At 37.0% G+C, this 22,508-nt stretch overlaps 3 protein-coding genes across 6 annotated transcripts in view; 2 read left to right on the forward strand and 1 right to left on the reverse strand.

The window, feature by feature from the left end:
• cdan1 (codanin 1) overlaps positions 1-7,496 on the forward strand; it is a 43,479-nt gene extending 35,983 nt beyond the window's left edge. For both annotated transcript variants that reach the window (XM_008104113.3, XM_008104119.3), the window contains exons 26-28: positions 4,259-4,461; positions 6,017-6,124; positions 6,813-7,496. In XM_008104113.3, the coding sequence (XP_008102320.1) occupies positions 4,259-4,461; positions 6,017-6,124; positions 6,813-6,938 (437 nt within the window). In that variant the 3' untranslated portion in view covers positions 6,939-7,496. The remainder of the gene's footprint in view (positions 1-4,258; positions 4,462-6,016; positions 6,125-6,812) is intronic.
• lrrc57 (leucine rich repeat containing 57) overlaps positions 1-22,508 on the forward strand; it is a 156,674-nt gene that overhangs the window by 1,946 nt on the left and 132,220 nt on the right. The window lies entirely within an intron of this gene.
• stard9 (StAR related lipid transfer domain containing 9) overlaps positions 8,218-22,508 on the reverse strand; it is a 124,277-nt gene continuing 109,986 nt past the window's right edge. For 2 of the 3 annotated variants that reach the window (XM_062968126.1, XM_062968125.1), the window contains 10 exons: positions 21,853-22,050; positions 20,299-20,483; positions 18,740-18,882; positions 18,244-18,352; positions 17,222-17,394; positions 15,352-15,416; positions 15,056-15,264; positions 13,831-13,910; positions 13,344-13,502; positions 8,218-11,042 (listed from right to left, as the gene is read on the reverse strand). In XM_062968126.1, the coding sequence (XP_062824196.1) occupies positions 10,941-11,042; positions 13,344-13,502; positions 13,831-13,910; positions 15,056-15,264; positions 15,352-15,416; positions 17,222-17,394; positions 18,244-18,352; positions 18,740-18,882; positions 20,299-20,483; positions 21,853-22,050 (1,423 nt within the window). In that variant the 3' untranslated portion in view covers positions 8,218-10,940. Of the gene's footprint in view, positions 11,043-13,343; positions 13,503-13,830; positions 13,911-15,055; positions 15,265-15,351; positions 15,417-17,221; positions 17,395-18,243; positions 18,353-18,739; positions 18,883-20,298; positions 20,484-21,852; positions 22,051-22,508 lie in introns of those variants that run through there. The other variant, XM_062968127.1, reaches the window with a different exon arrangement.

Raw genomic sequence — 22,508 nt, forward strand, 5'->3', positions numbered from 1 at the left:
GAAATAAAGAATTGGCAGCAACATTTTGTGATTGTGGGAGGGGACTTTAATATGCCTATGGATAGGATGAAGGATAAGTCAAACCCAACAGTAAAGGATAAAAATAACAATATAACTGAATTAAATAGAATTATGAATAAATGGGGACTAAAGGATTCATGGAGACTATTAAAGGGAGATGAAAGAAAATATACATACTATTCAGCAGTACATAAAACATATACTAGAATAGATTACCTTTTTATCTCAAAAATATGGTAGATAAATTATTCAGTTCTGAGATAGGAATAATAAGAATATCAGACCATGCAATAGTAAATTTAGAAATTATAAATAAACAAGATTATGAACAAACAAGAAGATGGAGATTAAATTCCAATATATTAAATTATGAGGAAATTATTAGAAGAATAGGAGCAAATTGGCAAGAAATATGGGATATAAATGACAATAATGTATCAAGAAATATATTATGGGACACTATGATGGCAGTGGCAAGAGGATTATGCATAAAAGAAACCTATAATCTCAAAAAGAGACAAGAAGAAAGGAAAAACAAATTGGAAAAAGACATAGAAAAATTAGAAAAACGATATATAATAAAAAGAACAACACAAATATATAACGAATTGAGAGCAAAGAAAGAAGAACTAGATAAGATAGAAATAGATGAGGTTCAAAAGAACTTGATATATTTGAAAAGGGAATTCTTCGAATATAGCAATAAAAACTCAAAAATGTTAGCCAGAGCCGCACAAAAGAAAAAAATGAAAAATGAGATAAACGCAGTGAGAAATAAATCTGGAAACATTTGTAGGTTAATGAAAGACAAATTAAAGATATTTGAAGAATTTTATAAAGAACTCTATCAGGCTGGGAAATGCTCAAAGGATAAAATTCACAAATATGTGGAAACAAATTGGACAGTAAAAATAGAAGAAACAGATAGAGAGTTATTAGAAGCACCCATTAAGAAAGAAGAAATAGAACAAGTAATTAGGAAATTAAAAATTGGGAAAGCGCCTGGACCTGATGGGCTGGGCCCAGAATATTATAAAACATTTGAGGCAATGATAACTCCAAAATTATTAGAATTATTCAATGCAATAATGGATGGAGAACTAATACCAGGATCATGGAAACAATCATTAACAATACTATTACCCAAACCAAAAAAAGACTTGACAGACCCTGGTTCTTACAGACCAATATCATTAATTAATCAAGATGCAAAAATTTTAACAGCGATTATTACCAACAGAATGAGCAACTTTATGTATAAATATATAAAACAAGATCAATGTGGGTTTGTTAAAGGGAGACAAATGTCCAACCTGATAGGAAGAGTAATAAATAAAATACAAACAATAGAAGGGGAGAAAAACAAAGCGGGGATTCTAGCACTGGATATATTTAAAGCCTTTGATAGTGTGGAATGGCCAACTATTCAAACAATAATGAACAAATTTGGATTAGGAAAAAGGTTCAAAAATATAATGAGCCAATTGTATTCAGATAATTATACAAAGATAATATTAAATGATGGAATCACAGGATAGATAAAAGTAACACGAGGTACAAGGCAAGGATGTCCTATGTCGCCTACACTATTTGCAATGGTAATGGAATTACTAGCTAATGTAATAAGAAAAGACAAGGAATTAGAAGGCATAGGAACAAAGTTAGGAAAAATTAGCTTATTTGCGGACGACACATTGATAACAATTAAGGAGATAATGAAGAAAATGGAAATAATTAAGAAACATTTAACAGAATTTGAATGGGCAACTGGATTGAAGATAAATTGGAATAAATCAGAAGCAATGTTATTTAATTATACCAAGCAGGAGGAAGAGGAGTTTAAAAAGCAGATGGATATAAAAGACATGAGAATAAGCGTAAAAGAAAATATAAAATACCTTGGAATAATCATAACCAAAGATCTAAAATCCATAGAAAGGAAAAATCTAGAAGAATTAAGAAAACACATGGAGGTGAAGTTAAAGGATTATAATAATCTGCGATTATCATGGTTCGGCAGAATAGCCCTAGTAAAAATGAAAGTCTTACCCAAAATAAATTTCTTGTTCAGAATGATACCATTAATGATTTCAGAAAAGGAAATAAATAACTGGCAACAAATGATAAACAAATATTGCAATAATGGTAAAAAGAACAGATTAAACAAACAAATTTGGTACAAGCCCCAAAAAGAAGGAGGATTGGGCCTTCCGAATATAAAAAAATATTATGAGGCAAACCAATTAAGATATGTAGTAGAGAAGATGATGGATGGAGAAGGTTTGGAATGGATGGAATCAGGGAATAAGGCAATTGAGTGGAGGAAGGATAACATATTCTTTAAGGAAATCTCAAAGAAAGAGATAAAACAAATTGGAAATATATCATTAAGAAATATAATGGAAATATGGAATAAATATAAAGGACAATTAATTAATAAGAATTCAGTTTTAACGCCAATAATAATGGAAAAAGATTTCCCAAAGGAACTAAAAGGAACGCTAGATAAAGAATTAGAAAAAAGGGAACTAAAAAGGGTAGGAAATTGGATAGAACAAAAAATGGAAAAGGTAAAAATGAGAGAAGAATTGAGAGGAATAAATATTTCTTGGATTCATTGGATTCAATTAGAAAAATGGAATGAAAACTGGTGGGCCCGAAATAAAACTGGAAAACAAATAACGCAATTTGAGGAATTAATAATAAAAGCATTAAAAAGAGGAAATAGTGAGCCATTAAAAGGAACAACAAGTAAAATATATAAAATACTAATTAAAGACATAGAAAAAAAAGAAAAGACCAACATTAAGAGAATCATGGGAGGAGGAATTAGGAACAAAGATAACGGAAAAAGAATGGGAGGAGATATGGAAAACAAGACAATTAAAAAACATGTCAATTAGAATAAAAGAAAATTATTACAAACTAATTTGGAAGTGGTATTTAACACCAAGAAGGTTAAATATTATGAATAAGAATAATAATGAAAAATGCTGGCGAGGGTGCCAGGAAATTGGAACCTACATGCATATGTGGTGGGATTGTAAACATGTAAAAGGTTTTTGGGAATTGGTCATAAGGGAAATAGAAAATATTATGAATATAAAAATTAGAAGGAATCCAGTGGAAATATTACTTTTAATTAAAAAAGAGGATGAGAATGATAAGAGGGAAAAAAATTTAATAGACATGCTATTAACAGCAGCTAGATTATTAATTGCAAAATATTGGAAAGGAGAAATGAAAATATAAATTAATGAATGGTATAAAGAAGTTTGGCAAATGGCACTGAATGACAAGCTAACATCAAATTTAAAAGTAAAGAAGGGATTATGGGAAAAAAATGATTTTGAAAGTATTTGGAGAAAATTTCTAGAAAAATTATTGGAAAAAAAAGATGGGAATTTACCTCCAAATGAAGAATTGAACTTTTGGTGGGACTACAGAAGAAGAGATGGCTCTGGGGAAGGGGAGCACAGGGGTGAATGTAAATAAAAGAGGGGGAAATGTATAGAATATGTTTATATAATTGTAACTTTTTCTCAATAATAACAATAAAAAAATACTTTAAAAAAAATGTTAGATATGTTTCTGGGTAAATTTGACCTGATTCCAAAAATTGTAGTTTTCCCCTATCAGCTCTAGTTTGACATACAGAACATGTACCAGTCTTCATCTGATCACCCACAAAGAATCATAATAGCCATATCTAAAAAAGGAGAGCTGATGCAGTCTATCCAATGCCATTTTTTCTGAACCAGAGCCCCAGATTAACTCGAGGAACAGACCTAAAGACCAGGTCACCAAGAAATTTATTTTTGTTGGGGTGCGTTATATATACATAACCCTTTGAATGGATTAGCTTCTGTATCAATACTAGATAATACTAGACATTTCTATAACAATTACTGTTTCCTATTTTCTCACTATCTTACCTATATACATTTGATTCATATTGGAAAGAGATTCTGAATTTTTGCATAGTGGAATCTACTCAACATCAAAAACACAGAATTGTTTTCTTCTTCGGCTACTAGAATGTAGTAGTTAATTTTGTTCTTCAGCTGTGAAGCCTCTATAAACATGCGAGTACTAACCACCTACCCATTGGGCATTCTCAAAATCATTAACTTGAAGTGAATGTGAAGAGTTGACATCAAGAAATGATCCTTTTCTGTCACTAGAAAGAACAGTGTTAGATCAGTCCAGCATGTTTGTTTACCTTAGCTGCTTATAGTTTCAGACCGAGTTCCGATCCAGAGGATGAACTTTCAGGTCCCCCAAAAGCAGGAACAGCAGCCAGCAAAGAGCCACCTCATATCCAGCCTTCTGAAATCCCTGCTGTCTGTTTGGAAAGAAGACTTCCAGGCACCTGTTCCATTGCAGCTGATTTTCAGTAGGAAGAATGCTTTCTATCTTGCAGACAACAAACAGCGCAAGGTAGGGCTTTCCGGTTGTTTTAGAGTTGCTTTTCATACCCATTTGCGTCTACCTCATGCTGCTAGGATGGAAAACCTTTCAATGTAAGGACCAAATTCAGCTTTTGAGAAGTGGTTTGAGACCATGTTTCAGTGGTGGGTAAGACAAAAGGGGCAGCAAAAATAACATTGCATTTTAACGTAAAGCTCTAACTGCCTTGTGATTAAAACTTAAGAGACACATTTCAACATTTTGGAAGGGTGGGAAGAAGAGACTGCAATTTCTGGGGAAAATGTTTTGTTCATTTAAGGAAGCCCCGGGGACTCCAGGGAGGCCTCAAAAGATTATTTCAAGAAACAGAAGAACTTTTTTTGGACTTAGTGGCTTGTATTATACTTCCTACATGGGAGTGTTGTCTCTTGAGAGTTTAGAGGGCTTGCCCAACAAAAGGCTAACCAGGGAGTCTTTCAGAGAGGAATAGTAAATGGGCCTGTTGCTGTAGAGAAAATGAGACACAAGAAGAGCAGGATGGTTACTATAAATAACAGACAATCAGTACCAGTGAATGGAAGCCAGCTGCTCTTCTCTCTATGCTTTTTGGCTCAGAGCTGGAATAACACATGTTTTAGACTGCAAATCCTAGAACCCCTCAGCCATCTCGGCTCCTAATAATTTATCTGGGGAATTCTGGGAAGGAATGTCTAATAATGGCTTTCCCCAGCCCAAATTCTTTTTCCTTCTGTTTTTCTCTGCCTGTTGGTGAGAGTAGCTTTGAGAAATCTCAAGACTAGGAAGGTGAATGTTGGAGTGCAATACACTATTTAAACTCTTACATGGAAGAAGTTAGTGCTCAGTGGTAAACTCCTTTCCTTCTCCGCCCAGACAGCAATAACAGGTCAATGAATTTCCCAGAGAGTATATGATCTAACTTGAGCATGGGCAAACTTCGGCCCTCCAGGTGTTTTGGACTTCAACTCCCACGATTCCTAACAGACTACCAGCTGCTAGAAATTATGGGAATTGAAGCCCAAAAAACCTGGAGGGCTGAAGTTTGCCCATGTCTGAATGGTGATATATACTCATGGTTTGGGGGCCAGAATTATGAATAACTTGAAGATAATTCCACAGAGAAGGGGAAAGCACCAATGCCACCTTGGGGGACTAGCTACCCCTGACCACCATTATTTCCCTATCCAAGAATTCAAAAAGGCCAGGAATAGTAAGAGAGTAGATGAGGCTGGTGTGCCATTTTGGTTCTCCTGAGAGTGCCCTTTGCCCCTCTACTCAGCAAAGATGATGTTTCCTTTTTTGTTAAGTTAATGTACAAGACTAATATCAACCCAATTTTTTTGGGGGGGGGGGATTTTGACTAGAATTTCTAAACTTACACATGAATATATACAGTATATATGTTAATAATGCATTTAAGAGCATCTTGAGTTGTGTAGTTTGTTAAATACTTAGCCTGTCTTTTTTAAAAAGAGCATTTTGAGTCTTTTAAAAGGCTCATATTTGGCAGTTCTTCCACTTAAAGGTCTTTGATAATACTTCTTTTTTTTTTTTTGGTTTTTTGCAGTGGGACTTGTTCTTGTTCATGCTTCATGGGCTTGTTGAGCATGGCTTAATGACAAAAAGAGAAATTCAGAGTGGTTTGCACCAACTTTTAAAACTCCCATGGCCTTTTGTAAGTATCTATGTCTGTTTTAAAGTTAGGCATAAAGGTGTTATTTGTTAGGACCTTTCCTGTAAAACCTTTTCAAAAACCTCATCTTAGAATTAAATTCAGGATTAAGGAATTTTGTTTTGGATTCCTTTGTTTTCAAGGTAGTTACCTACTAGAAATGAGTCCCTTTCTGTGGTGGCATTGTACAAATATTTAGTTTTATAGTTAAAATCCATCATTATTGTCAAGTTCAGTGCTTGTTTTAATATATAGAGGGAAAATGAAATTGTAATTGTTTGTAATCTACTTGGGAGACCTCTGTGGTAGAAAGGCTAGCTGTATTTGTAATGTAAAATATATTCTCACCCTATTTAAATAAAGATGGCAAACTCCTATAATTTACCTCAAAATGATGTTAAGAGAAGTATACGAACGGCTTGGACAGAGAAGTCAAGCCAAGTTAGACACCAATGGGAATGCAGGTTGTGTTTGGCCTTAAAATGTATTTTATACATTTTCTGTGCCACTCTTCAATAAGAACTCTTATGTACAAACATATAAGAGCAGTAAAAATAGGATTGGCAGTAAGTGACAGATAATACAGTGAAATAATAAGATCTGTAAATTATGTCTATGTTAACCAAAGAATTTAGTATTTGCCTGTCTTCAATAAGCTAGTTTATTTGTTCTATGTATTCCTGTCTTGTAGGACTTTTCCAAGGAGCTAGAAGCATTATCAAGCATATTTGTTTCTGAGAACTACATTGCAGAACCAAAGACCTTGGCCTATGAATTGCTGGGGCAGCCGAGAGGGACCGTGGCAGCACAGAGTTAGCCAAGGCACAATATTTAAAACCTCGGAGGTGTTTGTTAATGCCCAGCACTCGGACAATAATGTTGGAGCTCCGACTTGCCCTTGTAAAGGATGCCCAGATTTTAAGGCAAAATGCACACTTTTCCATGAAGAAATGTTTAAAGCACCTTAAGAGGAATTGCAGGACAAACCTGTTTCTTCGTGAAAGCATGTGGAATTTGCCACAGAGTGAGAAGATGGACTGTAATTGCACAAATGTGTAAAAAGTATATAGGTCAATTCTAGCTAAATCTGAGGGATCTCGTTTAAAGAGAAATCTGTTGTTCCAATATGTGGCCTTAAGGGGAGACTGGTGTTGAAATTTGATAATCTAATAATTAAGTCCTTTTAAAAAGTCAAATCCTGTCTTAGAATATAATCATGCACTGGCTTAGGACTGTTCAAGAAAGACTGCCTTTTACAAAAAGCTGCTTTTTGTACTTTGTGGTTGTCTAATAATGAGAGAAGTTGATTTTATTAGGAAAACAGCTAAATTGTGATATATTCCTTATATATGGAAGAATAAATGAAAGAACCACAGAGCCTGAAATTCTATATTTTAATAGGTCAGTCCACTTTCTGGAGGTGGTTTAGAATTTTCTGGGGGGTTTTTTTCTGTAAAAAGAGTATGGACCGCATGGCCCTTGTGGTCTTTTCAACTCAATGGCCAAGGATTTGTGAAACACTATCCAGTGATTGGCACCAGGTTTTCTGTGAAATATATCTCCTCTCTTCTCCCTTTATTTACTGCAATACAGTAATGTATTTTTGTTTAGAAAACCCACTTGGCTGTGGTTATTAAAAATAATGAATAGACCGAAATTGTGCATAATATACCTACTAATCATTCCGCCTGTAAGTGTGCCAAAATAAATTTCATGAATGGCACAGCAGTGCAACGTGAATATCAAATTTAATATTTGAATTTTAATTATTCTGATCTAAGGAATTGTGGCTGCGAGGTTTTTGAAAAGTCTGCTTGGCTTTAAGGTATTTGCTAAGTTTGGTGTGGATCTCTTCACTCAAGTGCTATGAGTAAAATATAATGGCTGGAATCCTGTTGTTAATTTCAATTAGAATAGACCACTGAATCAGTTTTTCAGTAGTGAAATAATGTATGGAAAAAAATAAATTGATTCAGTGTGTCTATTGTAGCGGGCGTAATTAAAGGATCAAGTGTTATGTTTGTGGAAGTGTGAAGAAATGTGGTCACTCAGTGAAACAACATGTAACTATTCAAACAAAAATTATGGAACTGTCATCCTTTTCTGCATATAAAAGTATTTATTATGAGGATATGAAAATAGCACTCTTGGTTAAAAGCAGGTATGGGCTAAAGGCATGGTACAGTATACGGGTGGATTCTACCACATCTAGTAGACGGTTTCACAGAAAATAGTTTTGTCCCACTCTTAAGACTGTTCTGCCCACTTGAGACATTCACAGGTACCATAGTGTTATAGGTGCAAAAGAAACAGGGTTATTATATAAATAGTATTTTTGAAGTATCAGTTATTTCTAAAAAGCATATTTTAATTGAATACCTATAAAAATAATAATTAGCTTCAGCATATAAAACCATCTCAAAATAAGCTTATATAAATAACTTAATTTGTAAACATAGAAAACAATTATATGCAATTTATAAAAATAAACATCTGATGCACTGTACAATAAGACATTATCCTTCAGTAGGCACCATCTGTGTAAAGAGTAGAGTCCCATCTTGGATGTTGTTCCTGCGAAAGTCGTTTGGTTCATTAACAGAGTGCCCTGGCCCCCAAAATAAAGGGAAAAACAAACTAACAGCAAATACTCAGCCAATAATAATACGGCTTCCAATAAACATTGGAAAGATATCCTAAATTAGTCACTAGTTCCGATCTTAAATTATGTGATTGCTGGTATTGTGGGTAACGTGCACAATCCTCCCTCCAAATCCACAGGACTACAACGCTAGCTAGCTTTCTGGATGATGGGACCATAGCAGTCCCAGTCACATGGCATGCCTTATTTTTGTCAGTCATGAAATGAAAATTCTGTGCTTCAATTTTTTAAAAAAGCATTAAGTGTTACAAGTGGGTTAACAACCCGCTCCTATACATGTTGAAAAGTAGATCATAATGAATTCAGTAAACTACCTCCAAGTAAATGTGCATTGAAGTGCAGCTTCATTTGTGCTGCTGAAAGTTATATAGCGTCACCAGCTGAATCAGATTTGTGAATTACTGAAGTTAGAAAATGACTACCCGACACCATTTTTAAAATAAATAGCCTACTTCCAAGAGTTGAAGGCACTTCCACCTATTCATGAGAAAGTGGACGTTTCCCCCTTTCCTGTACTGCATCCCATTCCACACCAGTCCCAGAGAGAAGGTATGAAACCCCATGATGTCTGTGCATAGCCATTTAGATCTTGCCGTTAGTTGCTGGAACTACTCTATAGCAATTATTAAGCTGAAGTGCTATCATACACCAACGAAATCTGCAGAAAGTTGTGTGCTTTCCATTCTTCTCTTCCACAGCCTTGTCATTGCATTATTTCTATTGTGAGAAACAACAACTCACTATAATGTTTGTTGAATAAACCACAGTAGGAATTGAGCAGTACATGAAGAAAAGTTGCTGGCATTTGTACTGGTATGTTCTCTGTTGTTCGCACTTAAATGTTGCAAATAAGTTGGAAGCAATTAACGACTCTGATAAAACATTGCTACAGAGGCACTAAGCTCAAGAAGCAGGTTTCTAATGCACAAAAAGCAGGCTGGCAGAAAATGATGCAGTAGCTGTCATAATACAGTGCTATTCTTGGTCTGTAAGCTGCTGTTTTTAGAAACAGCTTGCTCAATAATCGAGACCTTCCTGTGAATAAAACATGCTTTTAGTTTATAGGAGGGCTGCAGGAAGAGAATAAAATGATACTAATTTTAAAGATGCAATTTATCTGATAGAATCAGATGTGTTATAAAACTAGAACTGAGCTGAACTATAAAACAAATGCAGGTACATAGTAGAGAGAATGAATCTTGTGAAATACTGTTAAGTATAGTGGGGAAGAGTTCAGATTTGGACTCTTGATCAAGTGCAACTATTAAACCCTAAACCATGTTAACCTAGGGTTAACAATCGACAACATGTTAACCTAGTTGTATAAAACCATTGGTTTATCCTGTATTTGTTTTATCAGTTTGTCTCAAGATTCTTCTAAGTGACAGATCAATTTGAAATCTTAACAGCTGCAATACGTGATATGGCAAAAGTCTGAATCCAGCAGTGTCTCTGCTCTGCTTTCAAGTTATCAATTTGGTGTCTCCAGTGCATTGATTTAAGATGCAGTGATTTTGCAGAATACTGTGTCTGCCTGATTTTTGTTTCTGGCAGAGGGAAAAAACAGTGACCACTGCATCTTCAGAAGAGCTATCACCTCCACTCATCTAATTAAATGCTAAGCGGTTCATATACCTTATTACATTACCTTGATAAGATTGGAAAGGCATATAACTAGCAAAGGTGATTTTGTACAATTATTACAATTAATTCTTCATTTAGAGCCACACTTTTTGTCAGGCACTCTATAAAGAGAATCACAGTTTTGTTTCAGTAGTGAAGTAGAAAACACTTCATAGCTCCATAGAAAATACCTGTTGCAAAGTTCAAGGTTGTTTTTTGTGTCTTACTGTACCAGTGGTTTTCCAATGATTTGATTGAAAAAAGTTTTCATTTCAATTTAAAATGGTAAACACTTGTAATCTGGTTTCAGTCCATGTTGGGAATCTGCAAAAGGAACTAATTTGGTCACTGTAAAAGCAGTGTTTGGTCTCTTGGTGCCGCGTCTAAAGCAGATGCTCCTCTGTGGAGCCTGGTGAGGTTTCCTAGGACTTCCTTCTTTCCAGTGCTAGAGCTGTTTTGGAAAACACATTTAGATTTTGCTGGCATTTATACCTACTGAAATTGATGGATTTATCGACAAAGTACCACACACACCTAGCCGGCCAGAAAGTGAGCAAGCCTAGCAATCACCAAAGGTTGTCTCTTGGCAACAGAGCTCAGAAGACTTGCAGGGATTGCTGGGGGACCAAGGTCAACCTAAAGCAATAAAAGAGACAGTCATAATCAGCTGTGTTGGTTAATTCTAAGTGCTTCTGTTGCATACTCATTTCCAGCCTAACGAGATGGTTCATGTCGAGCATACAGAAAGAAGATAAAAGCCCTTTTCCACACATGGGCAAAAAGGTCCTCTCAGAAAATTGATTATTTGCAGGCCTTCCTGACCCCTATGTGATGACATTCCCATTTAGGCGTTGCTTTGGCAGAAGTCTCTGTGCACACAGGTAAATATTAAATGGTGCTCTGAATAATTACTGTGAACGTCCATTCATAAAGGAACAGACATCTACAATATGTTACACCCCATTGTTTGCCCAGATCAGACAAAGATCAAGTGATATTTACTGTATCTTCTTACAATACAGCTCAGGAGTGGGCAAACATTGGTCCTTTGGGTGTTTTGGACTTCAACTCCCACAATTCCTAATAGCTGGTAGGTTGTTTGCCCATGCCTGATATAGCTACTTATTCTGGTGCCCCCTGGCATTTCTTTTGAAGCCAAGTGTAAATAGAGCCTAAGGAGAGCTGTACCATGTTTCCTAAGAAAACGAAAGACTGCAGATGTCCTCTCTGTACAGACAAGTAAGTATTCGAGACACCATTCTCTGTTTGCACAGGAGGAGACATGCATAATAGATGTATCCACAAATAACCTTGGCATAATAGGAAGGGGACTGCTGAGCCTACTCTGGAATCAATTCCTGTAGCATTCTCTTGCCAAAATGAAGGATTGGCTAAAACAGTTTCTCAAATTCCGGTCTTCCAGGTGTTTTGGACTTCAGTTCGCAGAATCTCTGATCATTGGCCAATGTAGCTGAAACTTCTGGGAGTTGAAGTCCAAAACATCTGGAGGATTAGCGTTTGAAAATGACTGAGCTAATGGATAGTATTTCCATAAAGGTGGATAGATTTACCAATAGGACTGCTCTGCAGATTTCGGCTGCTGCAAGCTTGGAATGGGCTGTAACAACGGCATGGCACAGGACCTAGGCAGCATCATATGCTTATAAAAATCTTAAGCCAGGGATGGATTTTAATGTATTGTCCATTATTTTATTTTATTTTATTTTGTGTATCAGTGGAATGTTTTAAGTTTTTGTCAAATATGTTGTGTTGTTGTTTCAGGCTTGTCCCTGTTGTGAGCCGCCCCGAGTCCCTTCGGGGAGATGGGGCGGGATATAAAAATAAAGTTTATTATTTATTTATTTATTTATTTATGGGCAAACTTCGGCCCTCCAGTTAGGAATTGTGGGAGCTGAAGTCTAAAATACCTGGAGGGCTGAAGTTTGCCCATGCCTGACTTAAGCCATGTTAACGGCTGTCCTCAGTGTACACTTTTAGAGCTCTGCCCATTTGAATGAAAAGGTATCTGGGAATGTGAAGCTATGCGGGACATTGCTGCATCCAGCTGGTTTTCACTGAAGAATGGGAAACTAGAAACTGAGAATCAACAGAAGAATGAGGAAAAAGGCAAATTGTTAAATGGCAGTGATGTGAATGTAAACATACTGAAGTGTGTATTCATATTGCCAGCAGTTAATATAGAGCAGAGCTTTCCAAACTGTTGCAACTTGTTCATATGTGTTGACCAAACATAACGAGAAACTGGAATCTATGAAATATGCAATAAATTGTGTATTTTTAAAATATAAATGAAAAGTTTTCATGATATGTCCTCATATATTTTATTATTGCCACATTATGTATATGTCCATATCTCTTATAAGGGATTGCTTTAATCACCAATTTGCCAACAAAATTGAATTACTGTGTTGCGAAATGATAAATGTCCAAAAAATGTGTCACCAACATGAAATGTTTGGAAAGCTCTGATATAGAGCATGATTGCTGTTTTTTTTGTGCAAGGTGCTGGAACAGAACCCCTGCAGATACAGTGGGTCGACTGGATTGGACTGCAACCCCAATCATGTCCAGCCAACAGTGGCCATACTGCCCAGAAGTGAAGTCAATTGTAGTCCAATACATCTGTAACACACCACCATGGGGAAAACAGGTGTACTGTGTGTTTCCATAAACCAAAACTTGTATAAAATCTTACTTTGCTAAGGTATGCTCATAGTGGCATGAATGCTTGCATAGCCTCCCACTATGAGCAAATGCATCATTAAGTGCTACAGGAGCTTTAGCTTAAACAGAATCATAGAGTTGGAAGAGACCTCATGAGCCATCCAGTCCAACCCCCTGCAAGAAGCAGGAAAATCTCATTCAAGTATCTCATTTAAGTATCCATTTATTTATTTCTGCTGCTTAGCTGCTTACCTGTATCATGTAGACAACTTTGGTGACGTCTTTTCCATTCACTGTATCGGGTTCCAATATCCACGCGCTGGACAAGATCTCCCCTCGCACAATTTCTTTACAAGGATGAGGCATTGACTCTTCATACACAGATTGAATAGCTAGGATGCACACATTCTCCTGAATACAAGAAAGATAAAAAAAAGTTGTTAAAAGCAGCTACACTGCAATGTTATCCCTTGTCTCTTTCCCTCCCTACCTTTTAGAATTTCATGCTACAAAAAGTCAGCTATTTTGATGATACAAGGATCATTTGCTAGAAGAGAAGAGCTTGTTATTAAACTAGTTGATTTGCATTACTGGAAAGGTAGCATTCAAACATATTAGGAGACAATTATATGTTTTAACTAGTAAAGTTGGATACTTTTTTCCAAACTTGCATCTCTAAATTTATTATTTCTACGAATTGTGCTGTCTGAAGATGTATGGAGAACATTGACATAGTTACCTCTCTGGCTTCTACAGAAATGCAACAGAAGTCTCTTGGCTGCTTTTGGTAACACAAAGAAACATCACTCACCACGTACACTATAAATAAATACAAACAGTAGAAACTGTTAACAGCTAATTTTGCATTCATTCACACAGCTTTTCAAACAGCACAAAAAAGCACAGTGATCAAGGTGGAATGAGATGTTGACAGTTACATTTACGAAAGGAGGAAGTGATTTACAAGTATAGCAAAATAGAAGCTGGGAGGCAGATCCTAACACTTTTTTGTTTGCACCCCTTTCATTATCTTGTCTTTTATTCTTCTCACTTCTGAACCTCTCCTTAAAACTCATGGGAGCAGCAATGCGCCTGTTATAGGTTATGGTAGTACTTAACATGAAAAATACTTGGTTTTCAAAATCAGAGGCTGACTTGACCACTTTCTGGGGAGATAATTTGGGGTTTGTTTGTTTGTTTTCACATCTTTTATGACTCTGAGGGGTGAGAATTGCAAAGTCCAGAAAAATGGCCCTTGGAGTCTCTCTAGTTGTCCATTCCTGCTTTAAAACACAACCCATTTTCTGTTTCTTGTTCTCCTTTGCTTCCTTTTCAGGCCCCTTCTACACTGCCCTATATCCTAGGATCGGATCCCAGATTATCTGCTTTAAACTGGATTATATGAGTCTCCACTGCCATATAATCTGGGATAAACAGATATTCCAGGATCAGACCTTGAGATACAGGGGCAGTGTGGAATCTTTGTGAAGATTTCAACTTTAACATTCATTTCACTACTCATGCAACCATCAAATACTGTTTCCAGATGCCCAACACCATGGATATAATTGAGAAAAGATTCCATCACACTAAGGTGTATACAGTTGGCCCCGCATGTCCACAGAGAGAAAATATATTTTAAAAAAGGAAACCTTATTTTTGCCATTTTCTATAAGGGACAACAGTTTACTATGACACTGTACAGAACAGGATTTGACCAACCATGGAATTTGTTAATCACAGGGCAGTTCTGGAACCAAACCCCAGCAGATACTCAGCGCTCAATATAACCCACAACTTGAAATGCAATTTTAAATAGGTGGCATTTTACTGATAGCTTCTCTGCTACAGCTTTGAGCTCTAATGAACTCCTATTAACAACAATAAGAAAAATCCAGCCTATTGATAATAATGAACTCGTTTCTGTTAAGTTGGAAGGGAAAAACCGATAAAAGTATACCCACCTAGCTCAATATTGCTGGTTATTTTCTTATATACTTGAGCTGTAGTAACCGTTTTATCAAATAAATGTCGTTTACTTGCATCCTTCAGTAAAGACAATACAGCGGACAAGGGTCTTTTGATCACTCCTGCTCCCAAGAAGCCATGCTTAGTTGCACAGGATGAGAAGCCTTTGTAATAAATTAGAACATCCTTCTCCACACATTGGTATCTAATTGAGAAAGACAACACAAATGCAGATTTGTAAAAGATCAAAAGAACCCACTTTTAAAAAATGAAGTATTTGTTGAAAACTCACTTCCAACCAGCTGTTGCCAGGCCATTGTAAAGATTCTTCAAGTCATTTGAACATCCTGCCATAACCTTTAAAGCAATTAGAATTCATCAGAATCACCATTATCTATTTTATGTCTTTAAAGGCTTTTAAATAAAAGCTTTTAAGGTTTCTAAGATAAAAGCATAAAACATTTATAGCAACATAAAACATAAAAACCACTCAGGAAGTAAGAAACTCATTACACTTTGTTGTATGCTTTCCGAGCTGTATGGCCATGTTCCAGAAGTATTCTCTCCTGACGTTTTGCCCACATCTATGGCAGGCATACCTCACAACCTCTGAGGATGCCTGCCATAGATGTGGGCAAAACATCAGGAGAGAATACTTCTGGAACATGGCCATACAGCCCGGAAAACATACAACAACCCTGTGATCCCGGCCATGAAAGCCTTTGACAACACATCATTACACTTTGATCCATCCTTAAATTCATTAAAAATTGCTGCATCTGATAAGGGAAGTTTTAGTGTTCCTTTCTGAAGGACATACAAATATCCTGGGGCTTGTCTTGTGATTCATTGAACAATTTGCATAGTAAGAAGTTGTCTCCCGCCAGAAAGTGAACAGTATATGCTACATCCAAATGGTATCTGTCACATACAGTAAAGTCTCACTTATCCAACACTCACTTATCCAACGTTCTTGATTATCCAACGCATTTTTGTCGTCAATGTTTTCAATATATCGTGATATTTTGGTGCTAAATTTGTAAATACAGTAATTACTACATAGCATTAATGTGTAATGAACTACTTTTTCTGTCAAATTTGTTGTATAACATGATGTTTTGGTGCTTAATTTGTAAAATCATAACCTATTTTGATGTTTAATAGGCTTTTTCTTAATCTCTCCTTATTATCCAACATATTCGCTTATCCAACATTCTGCTGGCCCGTTTATGTTGGATAAGTGAGACTCTACTGTATATACAACAAGCACAGCCCTTTCATAGCCCTTTCAGTATTGGGCACCCTTCCTAGAAAACCAACATGAACACTAACATCAATAGCAAAATGCCTATCTTTTGGAGATACATAAACACTTACTATTGGAAGCAAAAAAAAAAATCATTTCAGATCAAAAATAGCTGGTGAAATTAATATAGACTGTGAGGTTGCTGTGAGGTTTCAGAGCTGTATGGCCATGTTCCAGAAGCATTCTCTCCTGACATTTCACCCTCATCTATGGCAGGCATCCTCAGAAGTTGTGAGGTCTGTCGGAAACTAGGGAAGTGGGGTTTATCTGTGGAATGTCCAGGGTGGGAGAAAGAACTCTTGTTTGCTTGAGGAAAGTGTGAATGTTGCAAATGACCACCTTGATTAGCACTGAATAGCCTTTCAGCTTCAAAGCCTGGCTGCTTCCTGTCTGGGGGAGTCCTTTGTTGGGAGGCGATTAGCTGGCCCTGATTGTTTCTTGTCAGGAATTCCCCTGTTTTCTGCGTTTTGTTCTTTATTTACTGTCCTGATTTTAGAGTTTTTTTAATACTGGTAGACATATTTTGTTCATTTTCATGGTTTCCTCCTTTCTGTTGAAATTGTCCAGATGCTTGTGGATTTAAATGGCTTCTCTATTAGAGTGGTCCAGGATTTCTGTGTTCTCAAATAACATGTTGTGTCCATGGCTGAGAATGATTCTGAAACATGGCCAGACAGCCTGGAAAACTCACAGCAACCCAGTGATTCCGGTCATGAAAGTGTTCAACAACACAATACAGACCATTGTTGTCAGGTTGACAGATATAGAGCAGAACTGCACAGACAAAGGACAGCTATTAAATTTTCTTTTGGAATTTCCCAATTTTCAACACCAGCGACAACACGCATCTACTCACCTCTGCAGTAGCATTTGCCAAGACATGTTTGGACAGATCTTCATATTCTTTCATAGGAGAGGCTGGGAATGTGCTTGGCGAAACATTTAGACTATGGGAATACCTGTGGCTAGAAGCAAGTGGTGAGAGGATACTGCCCCTCTCCATAGTTGAAGAGGTTACAGGGAAAATCTCTGAAACAAATGAGACAAATAAGGAGCATGTACCATTCTGGGTTTTGTTTGGATTGTTCTTTTGTGGCTGGATTATGCAATGGTGCCTCCCCCGCCCAATATGTTTCCTAAGTGACAAATGGGAACATAAAAATACTGGAAAAGAGTGCATGCGTAAATCACTATGAGTCACCATGAGAACCCTTGAAAAATAAGGAGAAAAGGCTAATCAATCAGGATTACAATTGGTGACTTCATTCTGAACCAAGCTGAGTGGCATTAGCTCATCACTAGTGATAGGGATTTGGGGAAAACATCCGTAACAAAAGTTAACATCAGACCAGTGAACTCTATTGCACCAACTCGCTCCGATACTGACATTGTATCTCTTATGAATTATTATAATGTGTATTTTCTGTAGTATTTGAAGCAGTGGTTCTCAACCTGTAGGTCCCCAGATGTTTTGGTCTTCAACTCCCAGAAATCCTAACAGCTGGTAAACTGGCTGGGATTTCTGGGAGTTCTAGGCCAAAACACCTGGGAACCCATAGGTTGAGAACCACTGATTTGAAGGAAAATTATAGTTTTTAAGCATACAAGAAAATGCATGTTCCCTAATTAATGTTTTCTGAATTTGCTATATAAAGAGAAAAAAGATGACATTTTATTGGAAGATGTCAAATAGCCCTTATTCTATTATGGCATGCTTGCTATTCACACCTACCCAACACTTTTTAAATCAAATTACTAATATGTGAAACACATTTTTAATTCTGTGGATATTTGATTTAACCTTTTAAAAAAACAGATGACCCATTTTTCACATGCTTGATGCGTTGCTCATTGCCAACCAATTTATTTAACCCTCACCACATGAAGAACCCTTTTGCCATTGTTCAAGTATATAAAGCTGATGATTCCTGACAGCTGAGCGACCTCTTCCACCTTCTCTTGATTGTTCAATATCTTCAGGAGAAATCTGGTTTATAAGAAAAAAATGATTTCATAAGACATTTCACATGCGACTAATAGCCACACTCAAAATTAACAGTTGAATGAGCAAAGACACACTTTCCTTTGCAATAAAATATTACATACACAACCAAAAACTCTCTTTTCCAGTGGTGCCCTTACATCCTAATGGGAGGCCCATCAGACTTACCCAAGAGACAGATCACATACAAGCCTATTACGATTTTAGGAGCAATAAAAATGCGCTTGCATACTTATACCATTGGAAGAATATACCCCCATCCCCAATTTCACACTCAACCTCAAGTGATGCACACTGTAATCCTAAAGAGAGAGAGAGTTACTGATAAGCACCAGTTTTCCAGTAGAAAAGCTTTCTCTTATCCAATTTTACCTGGTATTCCTGTTTGCCAACTATGCTAGTAGCTGATGTAGCTGTATTACTACTGTTGTATCCAGATGTGGGTCCCGAAGACAAACTAAGGGTAGAGTCTGTACACAAAGTGCTTGTGCTTGCAAGGGTCTTCAGTTTAACTTCTTCCTATAATGAATAAATCAGTATTAAGAGAGAAATAGAAAGCGAACTATTCTAGTTGATTCACTCAGCAACTGAGGTCAAGAATTTATTCTCACTGTGTTAAAGTGAACCAGAGTTAACATGCCCACTCCTAGTTTCAGCCAGGTAATCATTGAATCACAGAATCATAGAGTTGGAAGAAACCACATGGGCCATCTGGTCCAACCCTCTGCCATGCAGGAAAAGCACAATCAAAGCACCCCTGACAGATGGCCATCTAGCTTCTGCTTAAAAGCCTACAAGGAAGGAGTTTTCACCACACTTTGAGGCAGAGTATTTCACTGCTGAACAGCTCATACAGTCAGAAAGTTCTTCCTAATGTTCAGGTGGGATCTCCTTTCCTGTAATTCAATGCTGTGTTAAGTCTCTGCTTAATTCCATGAATTGCAACTGAGTTTAGGAGGCAATCTCAGAGTGGAACCCCCTTCGTCAAGTTTTTGGTTTCTGTAACTCAATGTAAGGAATCCCAGACTTACTTGGTCAAAAAGAGTGTTATGTTTTAGAACAGTGGTTCTTTACCTGGGGTACCCAGATGTTTTTGGCCTACAACTCCCAGAAATCCCAGTTTATCAGCTGTTAGGATTTCTGGGAGTTGAAGGCCAAAAACATCTGGGACCCCAAATTGAGAATCACTGTTTTAAAAACACAGCAGGGGGCTGAGTGGACTTGAATCTTGTATGCATGGTATCATGGGTCCAAATAGCTGGGACAGGAAATTGAGGTGGAAATGGCCTGTCACACTACTTGTTTTGATCTGTGTTTATAGTCTGGGGCTGAGATCATGGCTTTGTGAGTATTATTATTAGTGAGTCAATTATTAGTAACCCTAAGTGAAGAACAGACTTGGGTTGAAGGAGGTTCATTTTTTCTGTGGTTTATAATGAAGTCATGTGCCTGCAGCACTAATATATGATGTGAGGGTTCAAGCCAACCTCGGTTAATGATGGGACCTTCAGATGGATGTACCTGAAATAAAGAAAAATTGTAATGGTTTTGAGAATGAGGTGAGCTACGACTCTGTCTCCATGAGCTTGATGAATACTCCTGGGGCTGAGGCCAGACCAAAGAGGAGTGTCTTTGGGCAAAACCTAAGGAATCTCCAGGACCGAGGAGCAATGGGGACATAAAGATAAGCTTCCCTATTGACCAGTATTGCTAGGAAGTCCCTCTGACACAGCACTTTCTTCATAGTTTTCAAAGTTTGGAATTAGGAATGTAATTTTTTGAGATCTAAAGTAGCTTGATAATCCAATCCCTATGAGTTGTTTGTAAGTCAGATGTTTGTAACTTGGCGACTGCCTGTACTTGGAAATCCTATTGTCATGGGAGGAAAATTGCATCTCTTCCCTGACAAACCATCTCCAATAGTTAAAAACCTGCCTTGTGGAGTTGTGAGTGTAACTGCTCTCGAATACGTCTCTTTTCTTGCTCTGCTCTTTCCCGAAGCTTGTCCCTTGCACGCGCAATTTCCGTTTTAGTCTCCTCGCGGGCCCTCTGATAATCTCGAAGCAACAGCTCAATATCTGAAGGATGTTGGAGCCTCATTTTTGGTTCTTGAACTCTAAAACAAAATAATGAATTCCATTATGATAGTATGATGCCTTTTAAGAATGTTAAATCATAGAATGAAAACTGTTTAGGAAAGAAATCCAATAAAAATGCAGTCTCCTAAACTTCTCTTTGTGTTATTGCTCAAAAGCTGTGATTGGTAACTTAAGAAAAAGCTAATGGTAGTCAAAAACATGTTTTTTTATTCATGATGGATGAAGGCTGTGTTATTTCCTATCACCTTTCTCCAGATGGCAATCGTTTTTGCTGTCCTCCCTGCAAAAAGTGCACTACACTGGTGTAATGGCTGATTACACTAAAACTCCTGCCTCTTTAGTTTGCTATATCAAATGTTCTTTCAGTTGAACTATTCTTTTTATAGTCCTGAGCTGCGGCTTCCCAAAACTGTATCATGTTTTCTTGTTTGTAGAAACTAAAATAGTGTTAAATAAGTAGCCCCTATTAGAATATTAAAATTAAAATTAAAAAGCAACAAGAAACTTTACATATGATGAAAGTAACATTTTTACTTTATGTCTAAAGCAAGATGAAAAACAAATCCATCTCACCTCTTCGGATGTTGCTATTGAACAGACATGTTCTTGAGCACTCAACAATTTAACTTTCTTAATGGTGGGATGCTTCTAAACTCAACTGTCAGCCCAGCTAAAACAAACCCAATGGATCAACAGGAACTTGGCAAGTCAATACTTTAAATAGGTCTACTTCAGCAGGTGTCAACAGTTGGAATTTAGCCTTTGGGGTTATCAACAGGTTCATATGAAAGACTTATTTCATCGGCAAACCATCTTATTTGTGAACTAATCCAACACCAGCTACGGAAATGTGTGTCATTACATCCAGAGGAATTCTATAAAAGTCTAAACTTGATCAGAGAAAAAATCCTCCTGGCCAGTCAAAAGGCAGATCAGGGATTATCATCATCATCATCATTAGATACACAACAAGATTAGTACACAGCAAACAAGATCACTGGCTGTTGTATTGGATCATTTCCCAAGTGTCTAGGACTATGTGATGTATTGGCAAATAATGTGTGTCGATCCGAGTAGGGTGGCTTTTTGCAGCTGACAAATGGTAATTTTGTCAGTGCAGATTGTTTTAAAGTACTGGCCAATATCTTTAGGCACTGCACCCAGTGTGCCGATCATCACTAGGACCACCTTTAACAGCTTGCGCCAGAGTCTTTGCAGTTCTATCTTTAAATTATCGTATTGCGCAAGCTTTTCCAGTTGCTGCTATTGTTGTTGTTGTTGTTATTAGGGTTATTTATATCCTGCTTTTTCTCTCCACAAAGGAGACTCAAAGCGGCTCACATTCAAAGCAATTCAATACAATTTTAACATATATAACCACCCCACCTTGTATTTTCCACCACGTCCCGTCTCAATTGCTGTAGGTATTCACGGCGTCGGCTAGGGAGATCCACATCTCTCTGATTTGTATCCAGTGTCTGCAAAAGACTGAGATGCTTTTGTGGACTGAGGCTACGACTCCTTCTGAAAGACTGAAGTCTCTCTTCTCTCTGTTTTCTCAATATTTCAATTGATTTTCTGTGCCTGACAAGATGGGGAGAAAAAGATTGTTACTTCCTAAAATTGGTTCAATTCGAACTTTTAATGACTAGAGCTCAAGGGGGATGAAGAAATTCCACATAATGCGGGGGGGGGGGGATCTTCATCCAAATCTGATTCTAAGAACCTTTGTTCAACCCATACTGTTACTAACTGGAATTACTCCCATTTATCTTGGCTTATAGAAAGAGTATGGAATAAAGAGTCTTTGGGTCGCAAAACCTCATTTTAAGGTCCCAAGAATGAATTAAAGAATTTCTTCTAAAAATGCCTATCTCCATAAAGCAGAAATGGAAAAAGTCAGCCACATCCCTAGAAATTTTGGAGAGACATGACTGGTGATTTCATGCCATGGCCTATCTTAAGTCTTTAGGAATAGCAGAGAAGTATTGAGTTTTGTATTAAGAGAAATTGTAAGTGGCAATGCTGAATAAGTCTTTGCA

The sequence above is a fragment of the Anolis carolinensis genome, chromosome 1 (assembly GCF_035594765.1).
Source record: "Anolis carolinensis isolate JA03-04 chromosome 1, rAnoCar3.1.pri, whole genome shotgun sequence".
NCBI lineage: Eukaryota > Metazoa > Chordata > Lepidosauria > Squamata > Dactyloidae > Anolis > Anolis carolinensis.